Source organism: Carcharodon carcharias, chromosome 2 (assembly GCF_017639515.1).
Source record: "Carcharodon carcharias isolate sCarCar2 chromosome 2, sCarCar2.pri, whole genome shotgun sequence".
NCBI lineage: Eukaryota > Metazoa > Chordata > Chondrichthyes > Lamniformes > Lamnidae > Carcharodon > Carcharodon carcharias.
The window spans coordinates 144,631,980-144,647,246 of NC_054468.1; the positions used below are offsets into that span (position 1 = coordinate 144,631,980).

Below are 15,267 nucleotides of genomic sequence, written 5' to 3' on the forward strand. Positions count from 1 at the left end.
AGCAGGATGCAAAAACAGAATTACCTGGAAAAATTCAGCAGGTCTGGCAGCATCGGTGGAGAAGAAAAGAGTTGACGTTTCCTCGTGACCCTTCAGCAGAACTGAATGAATCTTAGGAAAGGGGTGAAATATAAGCTGGTTTAAGGTGGGGGGGGGGGAGAGAGAGAGAGAGAGGGGGGGGGGCTGCAGGGGAGAGAAGTTGTGGGGGGCTGGGGTGGTTGTAGGGACAAGCAAGCAGTGATAGGAGCAGATAATCAAAAGATGTCACAGACAAAAGAACAAAAGAACACAGAGTTGTTGATTTTGGTGATATTATCTAAACGAATGTGCTAATTAAGAATGGATGGTAGGGCACTCAAAGTACAGCTCTAGTGGGGGTGGGGTGGAAAGGCTAGCAGGGCATAAAAGATTTAAAAACAATGGAAATTAGGTGGGAAAAGAAAAATCTATATAAATTTTTGGAAAAAACAAAAGGGAGGGGGAAGAAACAGAAAGGGGGTGGGGATGGAGGAGGGAGTTCAAGATCTAAAGTTGTTGAATTCAATATTCAGTCCGGAAGGCTGTAAAGTGCCTAGTTGGAAGATGAGGTGCTGTTCCTCCAGTTTGCGTTGGGCTTCACTGGAACAATGCAGCAAGCCAAGGACAGACATGTGGACAAGAGAGCAGGGTGGAGTGTTAAAATGGCAAGCGACAGGGAGGTTTGGGTCATTCTTGTGGACAGACCGCAGATGTTCTGCAAAGTTGTCGCCCAGTTTACGTTTGGTCTCTCCAATGTAGAGGAGACCACATTGGGAGCAACGAATGCAATAGACTAAGTTGGAGTAGACCTAGCAGGATGCACTCCATTTCTTCTAGTGAATCCTAAAAAGGTGTTCAATAAAATGGAGTAACATAACACCCACGTTTGTTTTTAGGTGAAATCCTCAGCAATTTTTTTTTATAATAAATGTTCATAGAATACTGGTGATGAAGTCTTGACAAAGTCTCCTGCTGTGTTTCAAAAGTTCCTCTCAAACCTTCAGCAAATGAACAGTAAGTGATATACTTTTAAGAAGTGCTCAAGATACTCTGCATCAACTCATTTACTCCAGTTCAGTTGCTCGCTGTTAGAGGGAGTAACATCAAGTATCATCCACCAAAAAGCAATGAAGCCTCAAATTAGTGCCAGCAATAGCAACTTAAGTGGCAATCAGCCCTTCAGTGGTCCTCTGGGTGGCTATTCCTAAAGCAAGCTCCAACTATTTTTTAAACCAACATGGCATCTTGTGTTAAACACAGGGTGAGCAGACATTTCAGCTCAAGATCCCATCATGGTCATCTCAGAGGCTCTTCAGCATCTGAAGGTGCCTTTGAAAATGACCATATAGTCAACTAGAAAGGGAGTGTTTTACTCTTTGAACACTGTTACCCTTTACTTTGTATCTTCGTAGTTATACAGAATACATGAGAAATTGCCTTTCTATTCAAACTGGGGGAGAATTCAACAGGTTTATTTTTACAAGAGTTTAATACAAGGTATTTCATTTGATCATAATTAAATTTCTACGATTGCTTGCAGATTGGGCTAGTTATTGGCAGGTTGCATATTTCCAGGAAATGCTGTTTGAGACAACCCTGGAGGTGCATTTGAATCTTAGTTTTAGTGTCACTTCTTGCACTGCTCACCACATCAGGTAGAGCTCCTTCAAGCCTAACTCAGCAATTTGCCTTGGCTGCACCAAGAGTATTCCCTAATTCTATCATTCCCTCAATAACCATCTGCGAGCATACTTAAAGAGATTACAGTTACATCAACATTCGGACAATCCAGTGCTGAAAAATTATGTTCGCCAGGAATGATGTTCAGCATAGGGCATTCAGTTTAGGAATTCCCTTACTAAACCTTTCTGCCTCTCCAGCTGTTCCTCCTCATTTAAGACACTCCTTAAAACCTCTTTGAGCAAGCTTTTGGTCACCTGTCCTAAGATCTCATGTGACTCAGTGACAAATGTTACAGTAATTTGTTTTATTAGTCAAGGGTGCTATATAAAGGAACAATATTAAAGGCAAGTTATTGTTGTTGACGACACCCAAACACAAGACATTTATTTTGATTCCATCAGTTTCGGCTTATGTCGGACTCAGGTCCAGAGAGGAAAGAGCATTTGTTCCCCCACTGCACCCACCATCTCCTGAGCGGATTTTAATGAGGCTCACTTAGAAACAAACCTCATGAATCAGAGCCCCATAGATTATGCGTTTTATACGCAGTAGGGCAGTACCTGTAATGCCAAAGTCCACAGTGACTAATAACCAGTGAAAATCTAACCAGAATTCAAATGAGAATAGCTCAACACCTGACCCTATATTTGCTGACCGATGAAGGACGTTGCACTAAAAAGATCGTTGAAGGATAGCCAGAATGCAGACCATGGCACCTTGGAATAGGATGCATAAATGGGGAGGAGGAGAGGAAGCCTAATGTGATAGCTATAGGGAAGTCAGTTATTAGGAGAACAGATGCCATTCTTTGTTGGGAGTATTGAGAGACCCAGATGTTTATTGCCTATAAGGTGCCAGGGTGAGAAACAAAGGAGTAGAAGTCATGCTTCAGCTATATATTGCCTAGGCTAGACCACATCTGGATACCACGAGCAGTTCCGAGCACCGCAACTTAGGAAGGGAATACTGTACTCTGAGGGAGTACAGCATAGATTTACTAGAATGATACCTGAACACCAAGGGTTAAGTTTTGAAGCTGTATTCCTTGGAATTTAGAAGGCTAAGGGGTGATTTGATTAAAGTTTTCAATATATTAAGGGGAACAGATAGGGTAGATTGATTGAAACTATTTCTGCTAGTTGGGGAGTCTAGGACTGGGAGTATATCTAAAAATTAGAGCCAGACCTTTCAGGAGTGAAATTAGGAAATACTTCTTCACATAAAGGGTGGTAGAAATGTGGAACTGTCTTCCAGAAATGGCAAATTATGCTCCATCAATTGTTAATTTTAAAACTAATATTTATAGAATTTTGTTATCCAAAGGGTATCTGGGGTAAAGTTGGGTGTATGGAATTAAGTCACAGATCAACCATAACCTTATTGAATGGTGACTAAATGTCTTACTTCAGTTCTTATGTTCCTAATAGGCTTTTCTGGCTGCTGATCTCACTGACATTGCCATAAAGGCTCCTAATAATTGTCAGGATTGGTAATAGCAAAACAAAATACAAAAGGTTTCATATTGTCTCCCAATAATCTTAAGGCAGTTGCAGGCAGATTTACAATTATATAGTGCCTTTCAGAACCTTGTGTCCCAAACTGCTTTACAGCCAATGCAGTATTTTTTTTTAAAGCAAAATACTGCGGATGCTGGAGGTTTGAAATAAAAACAAAAAATGCTGTAAAAACTCAGGTCTGGCAGCATCTGTGGAGAGAGAAACAGAATCTGTATTTCGAGTCCGTAAGACTCTTCAGAGCTAAAAGGAAGCAGAAATGTGATGGATTTTATACTTTTTAGAGGGGGTGCAGCAGGCGGAGCAAAATAGAAGGAGGCTAAGGAGAGATTGACAAAAATGTCATGGACACAAAACAAAAGGGAGTGTTAATGGTAGTGGTAAAGATGAAAGAAGGTGCTCATAGTTGAATAAAGGTAAAAGCAGAATGCATTAATAGCAGAACAAGAGTCGGTGCTCTGTGAAAGCACAACACGGACAGAATTTGATCCTTGTCAGGGGCGGTTGGGAAGCCGACTGCTGCCTGCGATCAGGGCCAGACCGCAATTTCACACTGGCAGGCCAATTAAGGCCCGCCCAGCATGAAAAGCGAGTGGCAGCACTCAGCGTTGCCTGTGCGGGCTGGGGAGGGGGGCAGCACAAACTTCACGCATGTGCACAAGTGCGCACTTAAAAATCTCCATAAGGCACAAAACTGCCAGTGATGAACTGTTTTTAAAAAAATATATTAAAAATGTTATAAAACATGTCCCCTCATGTGAATCTGTCACATAAGCAGCGATATGTTATAAATGAAATGTAAACGTTTTATTTTATTTTTATTTGCTATTGGAAACCTCATCCCGCCTGTGGCTGGGGTTTCCTAATAAGTACAAAGGTCACTTGGTCTTTTTGCCTGACTGTCAACCGTAAGGTTGGACGGGCAGCGAAAAATTTAAGTTAATTATCTTTTTAAAGGCCTTAAAAGGCATTTTAATTGTCGGTGGGTGCGCTGCTAATTCCTGCGCACCTGCCAACTGAAATATTACACGACTGTGCGTTGACGTCGGGACGCTTGTCTGACATCAATGCGCATCATTTTACGCTCGAGCGAGTTGGGTATGCCCCCGCCCGTCGAGGTAAAAATTCTGCCCCATAGAAACCAATGACAGATGGCCCTGTGGGGATGGGGTTGGGGAGGGGGGGTGGTGGTGGGAGGGTGGTTGATCGGGGGTCTTGGAGAAAAAGAATAAAAAATAATTTAAAAAATAAATAATGAAAATAAAAAATTAAATTAAAAATACAGGAAAAAGGTTGGATTTAAAAAAAAAATGGGGTAAAGATGGAGGAGAGAGTTCATGGTCTGAAGCTGTTGAACTCAGTATTAAGTCCAGAAGGCTGTAAAGTGCCTAATTGGAAGATGAGGTGCTGTTCCTCCAGTTTGCGTTGGGCTTCACTGGAACAATGCAGCAGGCCAAGGACGCACATGGGCATGAGACAAGGATGGTGTGTTGAAATGGCAAGCGACAGGAAAGTCTGGGTCATGCTTGCAGACTGAGCAAATGTGTTCTGCAAAGCAGTCACCCAGTCTGCGTTCAGTCTCCCCAATGTAGAAGACACCGCATTAAATTAGGATTACTGTAGGTAACTGGATATGAGATAGCAGGTGATGCAAATGGATATGACCACATCACAAATAAAGAACAAGGAGTTAAAGAAAGTCTTAACTCACCACTGACTGTGTAGTTTTTGTGGACGTAGTACTGGCTGGAGTTATAGTGATGCTGCTGGTCATTTTGTTTGGTGAGTTTTTCGGGGGGCTGCAATTACGAGGACAGCGTAGAACAGTTCCCATTGTTATTTCTTTGTTCTCGCCAGTAACAGACAAAGGCCGAACAGTTATCAAAGAACTGGCTTCCTCAGTGTAGCTGCTCCCTGGCCTTTTAAACTGGCTGCCCAGGTGGATGTGAATTTTGTTATCTTCGGTCGTTATGATGTTTGCATTTGGACTATACTTTCTCGTTGGCGATGGCGCCGTTTGTTTCTCAGGAGTAACTTTGAAGACTGCTCGCCCCATAGCTAGATCCTGGGATTCTGGAGATACTGAACGGTCGGGGGCTGCCGATGTGGACACAGTCATAATATGAATGGGGGAGGCAGATCTTTCCGGGGAGGCACATCTATCCAGGAAAGCAGCCTTACCTCTCTCTGGAGGGGATTTTGCTCTGGAAAATGTGGTGATTGTAACAGGTGAGGCTGCACGTTCTGGGGACAAGGAATTTTCAGAGACTTTGTTCTTCGGGGATGCCACAACAGGTGTAGGGAGGATAGTGATTCGAGGTTTCTGGTGTCCCAGGGTGGGAATGACAGTGGTATTGGAGAAGAAGTCTTCGGTAGATGGGCTGGTGATTTCGAGAGTGGCTGTGCTATTCCCATGGTCGGGAGTGACCCGAATATGTAGGGGCTGTCCCTGTTTCTGTGACAGTATCACCTCCCGAGCTCGGCTGGGATTACCATTTGCTTGGGTAGGTTTCTCAGGCCCATTGTGTTGTCCGTTTTCCTTCTTCTTCATCCAGGGAATCCAGGATCTCCTAAGATTTAACTCATTTGCAGCTGGTGGATACCGCTCCAACACAGAGGGTCGCTCCAGGGGCTTCTTAAGCCCCCCTTGCCGGAGATTGCTCATCAGATGGTTTTCTTCTTGTACGGATTTCCGTATAAATACAGCGGGATTGTCTTCCTCTCCCATGCCATTGGTTGGGCCGTCGGTCTGTATAGCAGTGGATGTCACTGGGATATCCATCATTCTTCTACCATTCATGCATGGCCTGAGTGCCCGACTGTACCGTTTAGACAGCTCCAGCTCCTTTGCCAAGCTCACAAGCTCTTGGTCCATGTCTTTGTTTTTGCTTTCTTCTTGTTGGAATTTTTTCCGGAGAACTGAATAATCAGCCTGCAGCTGGGAAAGCTGGTCTTCCTTGTTCATCAGTTCATGAATTTTCTCCTTCAGTGCCTGGACCTCTGCGACCAGCTCTCGAGTTTTAGCCTCTTCAACTTGCAACCGATTCAGAGCCTCAGCCTCCTGGCTCAGGCTTTCACTTTTCTCCATTGCCTTGCCTTTGGTCATCTGCTTTTTGATTTCTTCCAGCTGTTGGCTTAGGAGGTTTGCCTTGTCTTGTTCGTTCTTGAACTTGCGCTCAAGCTGGTCATACTCATCCTCAGTCTTCATCAGGTCACCTTCAACCACCTCCAACTGCTTCAGTCGAGACTTCAATTGCTCTATTTCCAGTGTGAGCTCTTTAATTTTGTTATCGTCCAGCCGAGCATCTCCTGAAAGTTTTTCAAGTTCTTTCTTGGCTTTATTTCGAAGTGCATCACTTTCCACCTCTTCTACACGGTCAAGCCTCTTCTTCAACAAACCAACTCTAAAGTTCAGATCATTTGACTTTAGCTGTTCGTCTTTGAGTTTCACCTTCAGTTCATCCCTTTCATTCAGAAGAGTGGATACTTTCTCCTCCATCTCCGATTTCAATTTCAGAAGCTTCTTGCTCTCTTCTATCAGCTTCTCTGTTACCTGTGTTGTTTTACTTTGTTCCTGCTTCAGCTTGTTATTAAGGTCATTAACTTTTTGCTCTTCCTGATTTAACTTGTCTGCCACACCTCTCCTCTCATCCACCAACATCACAGTAAAAGACTTCAACTTGGTCAAGTCATCTTTCAAGATGAATTCACTTTTCCCCAGTCTAGCTTCTGACGATTCGAGTTCTTTCACTCGGCCTTTCACCAATTCTAACTCATTGATCAAGTCTTTGGTCAGGTTCTTCTCTTTATCCAAACTAACATGCAGTTGGGAACATTCTGATTTGCTTTTATTAAAAGCACCTTCCAGTTTTTCTAGATCAACCATTCTTTTCTGCAGTTTTTCCACTTCCAGTTTCAAGTTCCTACTCTGGAGTTCTTCCTCTTTCAATCTTTTCTTCAAATCTTTGCCCTGATCTTCTGCCTTAGTTATCTCCTCATCCTTACCCTCCATCTCAAGTATCCGCTTCCTCAGGTTTTCCACCTCAGCCATGAGGCTGGAATTGCCACACTCCCCATGGCTAATTTTAACCCGCAATTCCTGAAGCTCCTCCTCAGCTTTCTGTAGACTTTTGTTGGCTTCCTCCAGCTCTTCAAGTCGGCGGTTCAGACCGGACAGCTTTTGCCGTAACTGGCGGTTCTGAGATTCTTGGGTGGCTAGTTTGGCCGTCATTTCATCATGCTCTTGCAAAGACTTGGCAGACTTGTGCCCAAGTTCTGCCTCAAGCTGGATTACTTTCTGAGCCTCCTCCCTTGCTCTCTCGTCAAGGTTTCGGAATCTCTCTTCCTCCTCCTGGAGTTTCTGCACAAGCTCCTGCACCTTCTGTGCTTGCTGGCCAAGCTGTTCAATGTGAATCTGTCGTTCGTCCACCAGCATCAGTGCAAATGATTTCAACTTTCCCAGCTCCTCTTGTACTTTGCCTAGTCGCTTGTTATTCTCCTTCTCCTTCCGAGCCTGGTAGGATTTTTCTTGTTCAAGTAATTTCTTCAATCTAGGAAGAAGAGAAGTCACGTGAGCAAGGGATTACAAACTATCAGAGATTGAAGTTTATCATCTCTTGGGGCTCCCTGTAGCTGTAAGGACAGTTTTGGATAGCTACTGTAACTAGATTGATGAGCAATGCAACAAGTTTATTCAAAATGTGTCAATCCGAAGCTACTCTGGTTAATTTAAGCTTCATTGACAAATGTCTAATTGCTAAGTTAGAAGTGCAACTTAATCACAACAATCACATCAGTACATCACAACAATAAGCAAAGTAACCTCTGTGAGGATTTAAGGTGAAGCTACATGAATACACGAGAGAGAGTGAGAGGGAGAAAGGATTGGAAGGTTATGCTGATGATGTTAGATGAGGATGAGAGGAGATTGATGGAGAGCACAAACACGAGTTGTGCAGAATGGGCTGTTTCTGTGCTAGACGTTTTACGTACCCATTTGACCAAGCTTTCGGTCACCTATCCTTATAGGGCTCAATGTCAAATATTCATCTGATTATATTCCAGTGAGATGTCTTAAAACATTTTACTATGTTAAAGACATGATAGAAAGTGCAAGATTTTGGTGGAAGAACGAGATGGTAATGCACTCCCCAGAGGCCCCAAAGCCTATTTGAAAGAAATGTTTTTATTACACCAGTATGTCGATCAATATAAACATCAACACCAGAAGTAGAGGCCAAGAAGTCCACCTATGCAAGCCAATGAAGTGAATTTTGCAATGATTGGCCAGCTGTTTGAGAAGTAGTGACCAAAAACTGTTGCAAGTATGACCCAGAAATAACTGTGCATGTAGTTCAGCTCAGATCAAGCAACTGAATGACTGGTGCTACCTTCTTGCTCTCCAAGTCAAATTGCTGTATTATGGCATGCCTGAATCTGCAGTGTGGAATGAGAACAGGTATTAGAGCCAGGAAGCTTGCTGCCAGGTTAAATTAACTTGCAGATACAACCATTGCCATGATTGAGTCCTCCCTGTGCATAAGAACTGATGGTCATCAGCCAGTGCCATTCAAACTCCTGTTTTTTTAGGATGCTGGACAATGCAGTGCCTTGTTCATACAGTACTGCAGTGTAAAATGCCACATCTTACATATTCTATAAACATTTCTCAGTAAATTTTGCTAATTTCTAATCAAGTTGACATTTGTAAATCCACAAATACCAGAGAAAAATCAAAGGAGCCTGGGAAGTGTATGACTTTTAATAAGATATATGTTGTTCCAAGGTGTCTACATTGATGGACTACATATTCAGGACTAGGGATCATGGTGCAGTTTCTTGTTCCATTCCACCACTGGGTTGTTTGACTTCACCTTATGGAGATTCCTGTTTTCTAAATACTGATCACAAGTGATCTGAAAACCATTTTATTTTGTGAATGTTCTGCTCTTCAAGATGAAGGATGTTGTGGGTTGGGATCATTAAATAGTGATCATCAGCGTGGACTTTGTTTTGCCTTCATTATCCAGTGACACTGGGACATGTATTTGCTATATTGCCTCTGTGGTACAAACAAGCATTTGAACCTGGTTTAAATGGCCCAGTACATTTCCATACTGGACCATTGATTTATTTTCAATTCAGAGTAAATTGAAGACTGAAGCACCAATTTCCAATTGTCAGATCCTTTCTTTGTTGCTGCCTTTTATGTTCTAACAGATGATGTGTTCAGCAGATTTCCCTTACAAGTTTCCTCACCAGCATGGAGGATCAGCACCTTCCTGCAGTGTGGTGCAAGAAAGGTTATGGTATGCCAGCAATCTTGATCCATTGCCATGCACCAGTGCTACCTGTCATTAAGTGTTTAATTCAGGACTCTTTAATTCTGGCTTTTGCAATAACTTGTGCCAACCACCATTAGGCTGACTTCATAATGAATTGGCCTACATATCTTGTTTGTTATGTATGTGAACTATATCTCACACTTGGCTCCAAATGTACCCTGTAACTATTGAGATATATTTCAATTCACAATATTGGGCATTCCCAGCAAGTTGTCTTGTGCAGGTTCTGTTGCAATATCACAAAGAAAGAGATTCAGTGCTCAGAACGGCTCATTGCAGATCAGTCATTTGTTCTCAACTTCCTCCAAAATACTTATTCCACACCTCAGTGCTTTCTGAAAGCGGATATTGTGTTGACCCATTTCTCTTGCTTTATAGCAGTCTTTGCATCTAGACCTGTAAGACTCATAGAATGGAGTTTCCACTTTTGGCACAATGGGCATTGGGAAGCACATTGCTTGAAATTACACACGTTTACTGAAGTGTAATTATGGTCAAGTTTGTACCTAAACTCATATTTGCATAAATCAAAGTTTCCATGAACCAGTGAAATCAAGCAGCATAATAGAATTATTGTTCATCTTTGTATTAAAAGCATTCCTTGATAAATGGTAAGTTGGTGCAGTTTTATTAATAGTTGAAAATGTATCATTTACTAGCAAAACTTTACAAAAATAGCACCTGTAAGTAACCTGATTTTAACTTACTAAAAATTACTTTCAAAAAAGCTATACGGAACCATTTACTTGGTTCATTGGTGTACACGAGCCAGTTTCTCAGTAAACTTTAGAAATATGCCAACTAGTGCATTTATGTCTATAAATCTAGCTTGATTTGAAAAACTTCCTTGAATGGATGCAATCAGCAGAAACTCATATCATTAATTTGATCTGGGGGCATGGAAAACTTGGTGGCAGAGCCAGCTTACAGCACAATATTATTTCAACTAGTGTTAAAGACAACACCATTACTTAAGATTCTGTGATGTTTTATGCTAGTTTGGCTTATTTTAGGTGAAATGTGCAGCAAGACCAGCACAAACTAGCAGAAACCCTAGGCCTTTTTCTCTCTGTTTGGATTAACTAACTCCTCACAGAACCCAACCAGTTTTAGATTCAGGCATGTATCTTTTAAATACATACTGTCAATGACAAAAGTGCAGCTTCCTTTTGAACATAAAACAGGCAAGATGCAGAGTTCTGATCATGTCACCAAACCAGCCTTCTGTGGGGTTGCAGCTTTGTATCTTGCTATGAACATGCATGTGTGTAGAATTGGCTCTGCATTAATTCCTGGCTCTGGTCTCCAGGAAAATATGTTTGCACTGTGTAGGCTGACTATAGCAATCCAGTCAATATTGTAGGTTCACAAGCTAATGGTAGTGGGCATCACACCAAATGGAATACCTCTCCAGGTCTTTGTGACCAGAAATTCTTAATAAATGGATTCAATTTAATCTTCTGAATTAATCCATTATTATGTAGCAATACATCATGTTGGCACTGTGCCAGACTATCTCCATTTTATGAATTTGCACGAGTCATTAGTTAAGAGTGTATCCTATTGAAATATCATACTGGGAGAGTGGTACTTGGGGTTTGCAAGTCTCCATTTGAAAGTCATTACCCAAAAACTAATCATTAAGTTAAAAGCTACTTTTATCCTGCAGATTACAGCTCATGTTGACCTCTGCCTTGTTGAAAGATGATCGACTTGAGTACATATAGTGTACCTATCATGACCTCAGCCCATCTCAGCCCTTCAGTATCTTTGAAATGTGGTCACCGTTGTAATGTAGGAAACATGGAAATCAATTTACACATGGCAAACTCCCACAAACAGCAATGTGACAATGACCAGATAATCTAGAGTGATGTGGTTGAGGGATGAAAATGAAGCTAGACATCAGCGAGGAATTCCCTATTCTTCTTTGAAATAGTGGGATTGTTTACACCCACCTTCTAGATCAATGGGGCCTCAGTTTAATGTCTTAGGGCATATTTATAAGAATCCAAGTGAGTGCATAACTCAGAGGATGAATTCAAGAACTGTTCTCCATTTAGCTGCATTCCTCAAGTTTTCTTAATGTTAGTTATGTGCAAAATTGTATAAGTTGACAGAGGAGTCAGAACTGCAGCCCTGGATTCTGGCAATAAAATCCTAATATATTTCTACTGGTCATAATCCAACACTGTGGCTCAGATTTTGGAGTCTACAAATTAACGTGCAAAGGTAGTTTGGTGTGTCTTAATTGAAATAGGAGATTCTGGACAGACGGGGGTTGGTGGTGATGGGGAGAAATTCATTTACACATTGTTGAATGCCACAAGACACTATCCATGAAAAAGAAAACTATTGGGTAATGCTCCATGGTTGTGTGAGACCCTGTGGAATCAGTAATTGCATGAGTCATGCCATGCTCTGTCCCTGGCTAATGTTTGCAGGTGATCTATTCTATGTAAGGCTTTATGTCTGTGGACTTCGCTATATATTGCAAAGTAGTCAAGGTTCTGAAATCAGATTTTGGTCAAAGATTATAAATCAATGTATTAATTTTCCAGACTTAAAGTGGTGAGTTGTACATTTAAAAATATGCAGTTGCAGAGGATATGTTTGATAGTATTTCTTAAAAAAAAAAATTAAAAATCAATTCTACTTTAATATACTGGGAAGAGTATAGTTAGTGTTGCTCAAGATGCTAATTTTGAAAATCTTTCATTCTGAATGGAGGGCAGAATATGGTGGCACATGATGTTGGTGGATTGCATGTTTCCTATCTTGGTGAGTTCCTTATCTTGGCCACACCACTTTTGGAAGATGTTCAGCAGAGAAAGTGACTTCCTTGTCACGTTCTCATAGGCTACCTTGTACTTGAGCTAGAATTGAGTCACAGGGGTAAGGTGGCGCTTACTGAAACCCAGTGCTACTCTAGGGTCCTTTTAGCTTTAGTTTTAGACACATACTGCCACTTGTGCTACCTATTTATAGTCCGCAAAATTTGAGCCACAGTATTGGATTATTTCTAGTGAAGTTGGATCACAATTTGTTGACCATGGTCTAAAGCAATCAACCATAGTAAACCACTAGGCTGGAATGAAGGGTTGTCTTATGAGGAAACATTGAGCAGGTTCGGCCTATGCTCATGAGAGAGTTTAGAAGAATAAAAGGGTGAGTTTATTGAAATAAGATTCTGAGGAGGTTCAAGAGGGTACATGCTGAGAGGATATTTCCTCTCTTGGGAGATTTGGAACTAAGGGGCAACATTTTAAAATAAGGCATCCCCTATTTAAGGGGGAGATGAGGAGAAATTTCTCTCAGAAGGTTGTTAGTCTGTTCCACAGAAAGGAGTGGAGGTTGGGTCACGGACTACATTCAAGGCTGAGTTAGACAGATTTTTGATGACAAGGGAGTCAAGGTTGTTGGGGATGGGGTGGATCAGGTAAGGAAGTGAAGTTAAATCCACACAATCATAATCAGCCATGATCATATCGAATGGTGGAGCAGGCTCGATGGGCCAAGTGGCCGACTCCTGCTACTATGTATGATCTTATGAAATCCTCTTTGAGGGTGACTGGCATCTGATTCTCTGAATTCACAATGCTGCAGGTCTTGTTGAAGGACCACACACAAACGTGACCACCTCCTAGGAATGCCTTATCCATCTCTGGCATTGCCCCTCCGATATTTGAAGGTAGGTGGTGCACGTTCTGAACACACACGACACACCAACGCTCGATGACGACAGCTGTGGTTGCCTTCCTCCTGACCTTCCACCCCTTCTACTGGTGCCAATTGGTGACCTTGTGACCGATGTTACTGTTAGGCCACAGCCCTCTTCTGCTGAATCCTCTCCTCCATCTCTTGAGGTTGTAAAAATATTGGGAATATGAGAACCATAGCAAATCCACAAAGTGAACAGTGTGGAGAAGGCAGGCAAAGATATGAGCATATTTGTGTACATGGATGAAGGCTATCGAGCAGTTGCTGTTGACCAATGGGAATGCATGACCCTCCCATCCCAGTAGGCTCCTCCCACAAGAACCTGATCTCCTGCCAGCTCAACCTGTGTTAGCAACCATGTCAATGGAAACAGTATGACCTTGCAGCTGCAACCCATCCACCTACATCCTCCCTCTGTCACCTTTGAACTTCTTCCCATCATCCTGTCATGATTCACTGGGGATAGCACGCTGCATTATCAAACCCCACTGCTTCCAGAGCTGCGACGAAAGTGAAAAGTTTGATCAAAGCACCTAACTGTTTAATTTATGTTAACAGAATACAAGCATCAGGTTTTTAAAACTTAATAAAGTAAATAACTGTTTATTGAACAAATTGTCTTTAACCAGTGGCAAAAAAATATGAACAGCTGATTTCTAACTCTATAAACCTAAGCTCTACCCCATCTTAAATCCTTACACACACAGGACACACAAAAAACATGGGTTTTAAGGGTGGGATAAACAGTTCAATAACACCAACTCTGGAGGGCAGGATTCGATGGGTTGATTTTAACCAATGTCTTCCAAATTCCTTTCAGTTCTTTGTTCTTGACATGAGGTGGTCTTCGAGCACTTTCAGTCTTTGGTTCACTGGTAGAGCACTTGCTTTTCAATACCTCCAACTGTGATTTTCCCCTTTTCCTCTTGACAGGTATTTTTCAGATAGAGAAGAGTTTACAGAGACAAGAGAAAAAAAAAGACCAGCTAACTATTGTTGTAGAATTACTGGAATCTTACACAAAGGAGAAAGAGGTTTTTGGCCTTCTCTTCAGACTAGGAGCTTTTCTCTGCTGCACTGCTGTCACACCAGACCCTGGTCACCTGGTTAGGAGCCAATTAAAAATGTTATTGTCAGGCAGTTGCCCATTAGACTGGGCTCCTCCTCAGCATCATCCTGTTTGTCATGGCACACTTTGTTCCAGGACAGCAACATTGTATATATCACTCATACTGTTCCAGTAGACATGCCTTTCAAACCACAGCCATTGTAACTTTTAATCCACAGTCCAACGGAAATAAAAAGATATGTTCTTTACACTACACCCTCCCATCATCACCCTATGCCTTCCCACAAATCACCATCGAGCCTTCGATCATTGGGCAGAATTTTCCATGCCCACTGGTGGATGTCATGGTGGGCACGAGTGGACAGTATGGCAGGAAGGCCAAAAAACCATTCTACGCTGTCATGAAACCAGTCTGTGATCGTCCACTCTGCCTGTCAATGGTAGGCTGCCTTTCCTGCCACCAGAGGTCAGGAACTTCATTTTAATGCATCTGTATATCATTATAAACTCCGCTCACTGGAATCATCCCCCATATCAAATTTACTGCCCATGTTGGCGGAAAAACACACCAGTGCAGAACAGTTCTTGACAAGTGTGATATGCAGAAGTTGGGACATCCATCAGGGCCTTGATCACATCGTGATGAGCACATCAAAAGGAGCAGATAATGCTGGAGCACCACAGCTTCCGCACCATGAGGAACATGCATCACATGCTGGGTGGATTTTGATGGACATGGCTCTGCTGCGAAGCAGCTCTAGGAAGGTTGAAGGTCACCATTGAGGGTCTACTTCAGGACAGTGTCTTGGCCATGGTCTGCCACAGAGGATCGTAGAGGGGTTGGAGACGATGGTCTAGGTTTGACTGCGAGAGCAAAGCATACCTGGACAATGGAAGGGGTGGAGGGCAGGAGGATGTA

At 42.3% G+C, this 15,267-nt stretch overlaps 1 protein-coding gene across 4 annotated transcripts in view; it reads right to left on the reverse strand.

The window, feature by feature from the left end:
• Positions 1 to 15,267, reverse strand: part of LOC121271778 (filamin-A-interacting protein 1-like) — a 327,233-nt gene that overhangs the window by 45,781 nt on the left and 266,185 nt on the right. For all 4 annotated transcript variants that reach the window (XM_041178055.1, XM_041178046.1, XM_041178072.1 and 1 more), the window contains one exon: positions 4,927 to 7,765. In XM_041178055.1, the coding sequence (XP_041033989.1) occupies positions 4,927 to 7,765 (2,839 nt within the window). The remainder of the gene's footprint in view (positions 1 to 4,926; positions 7,766 to 15,267) is intronic.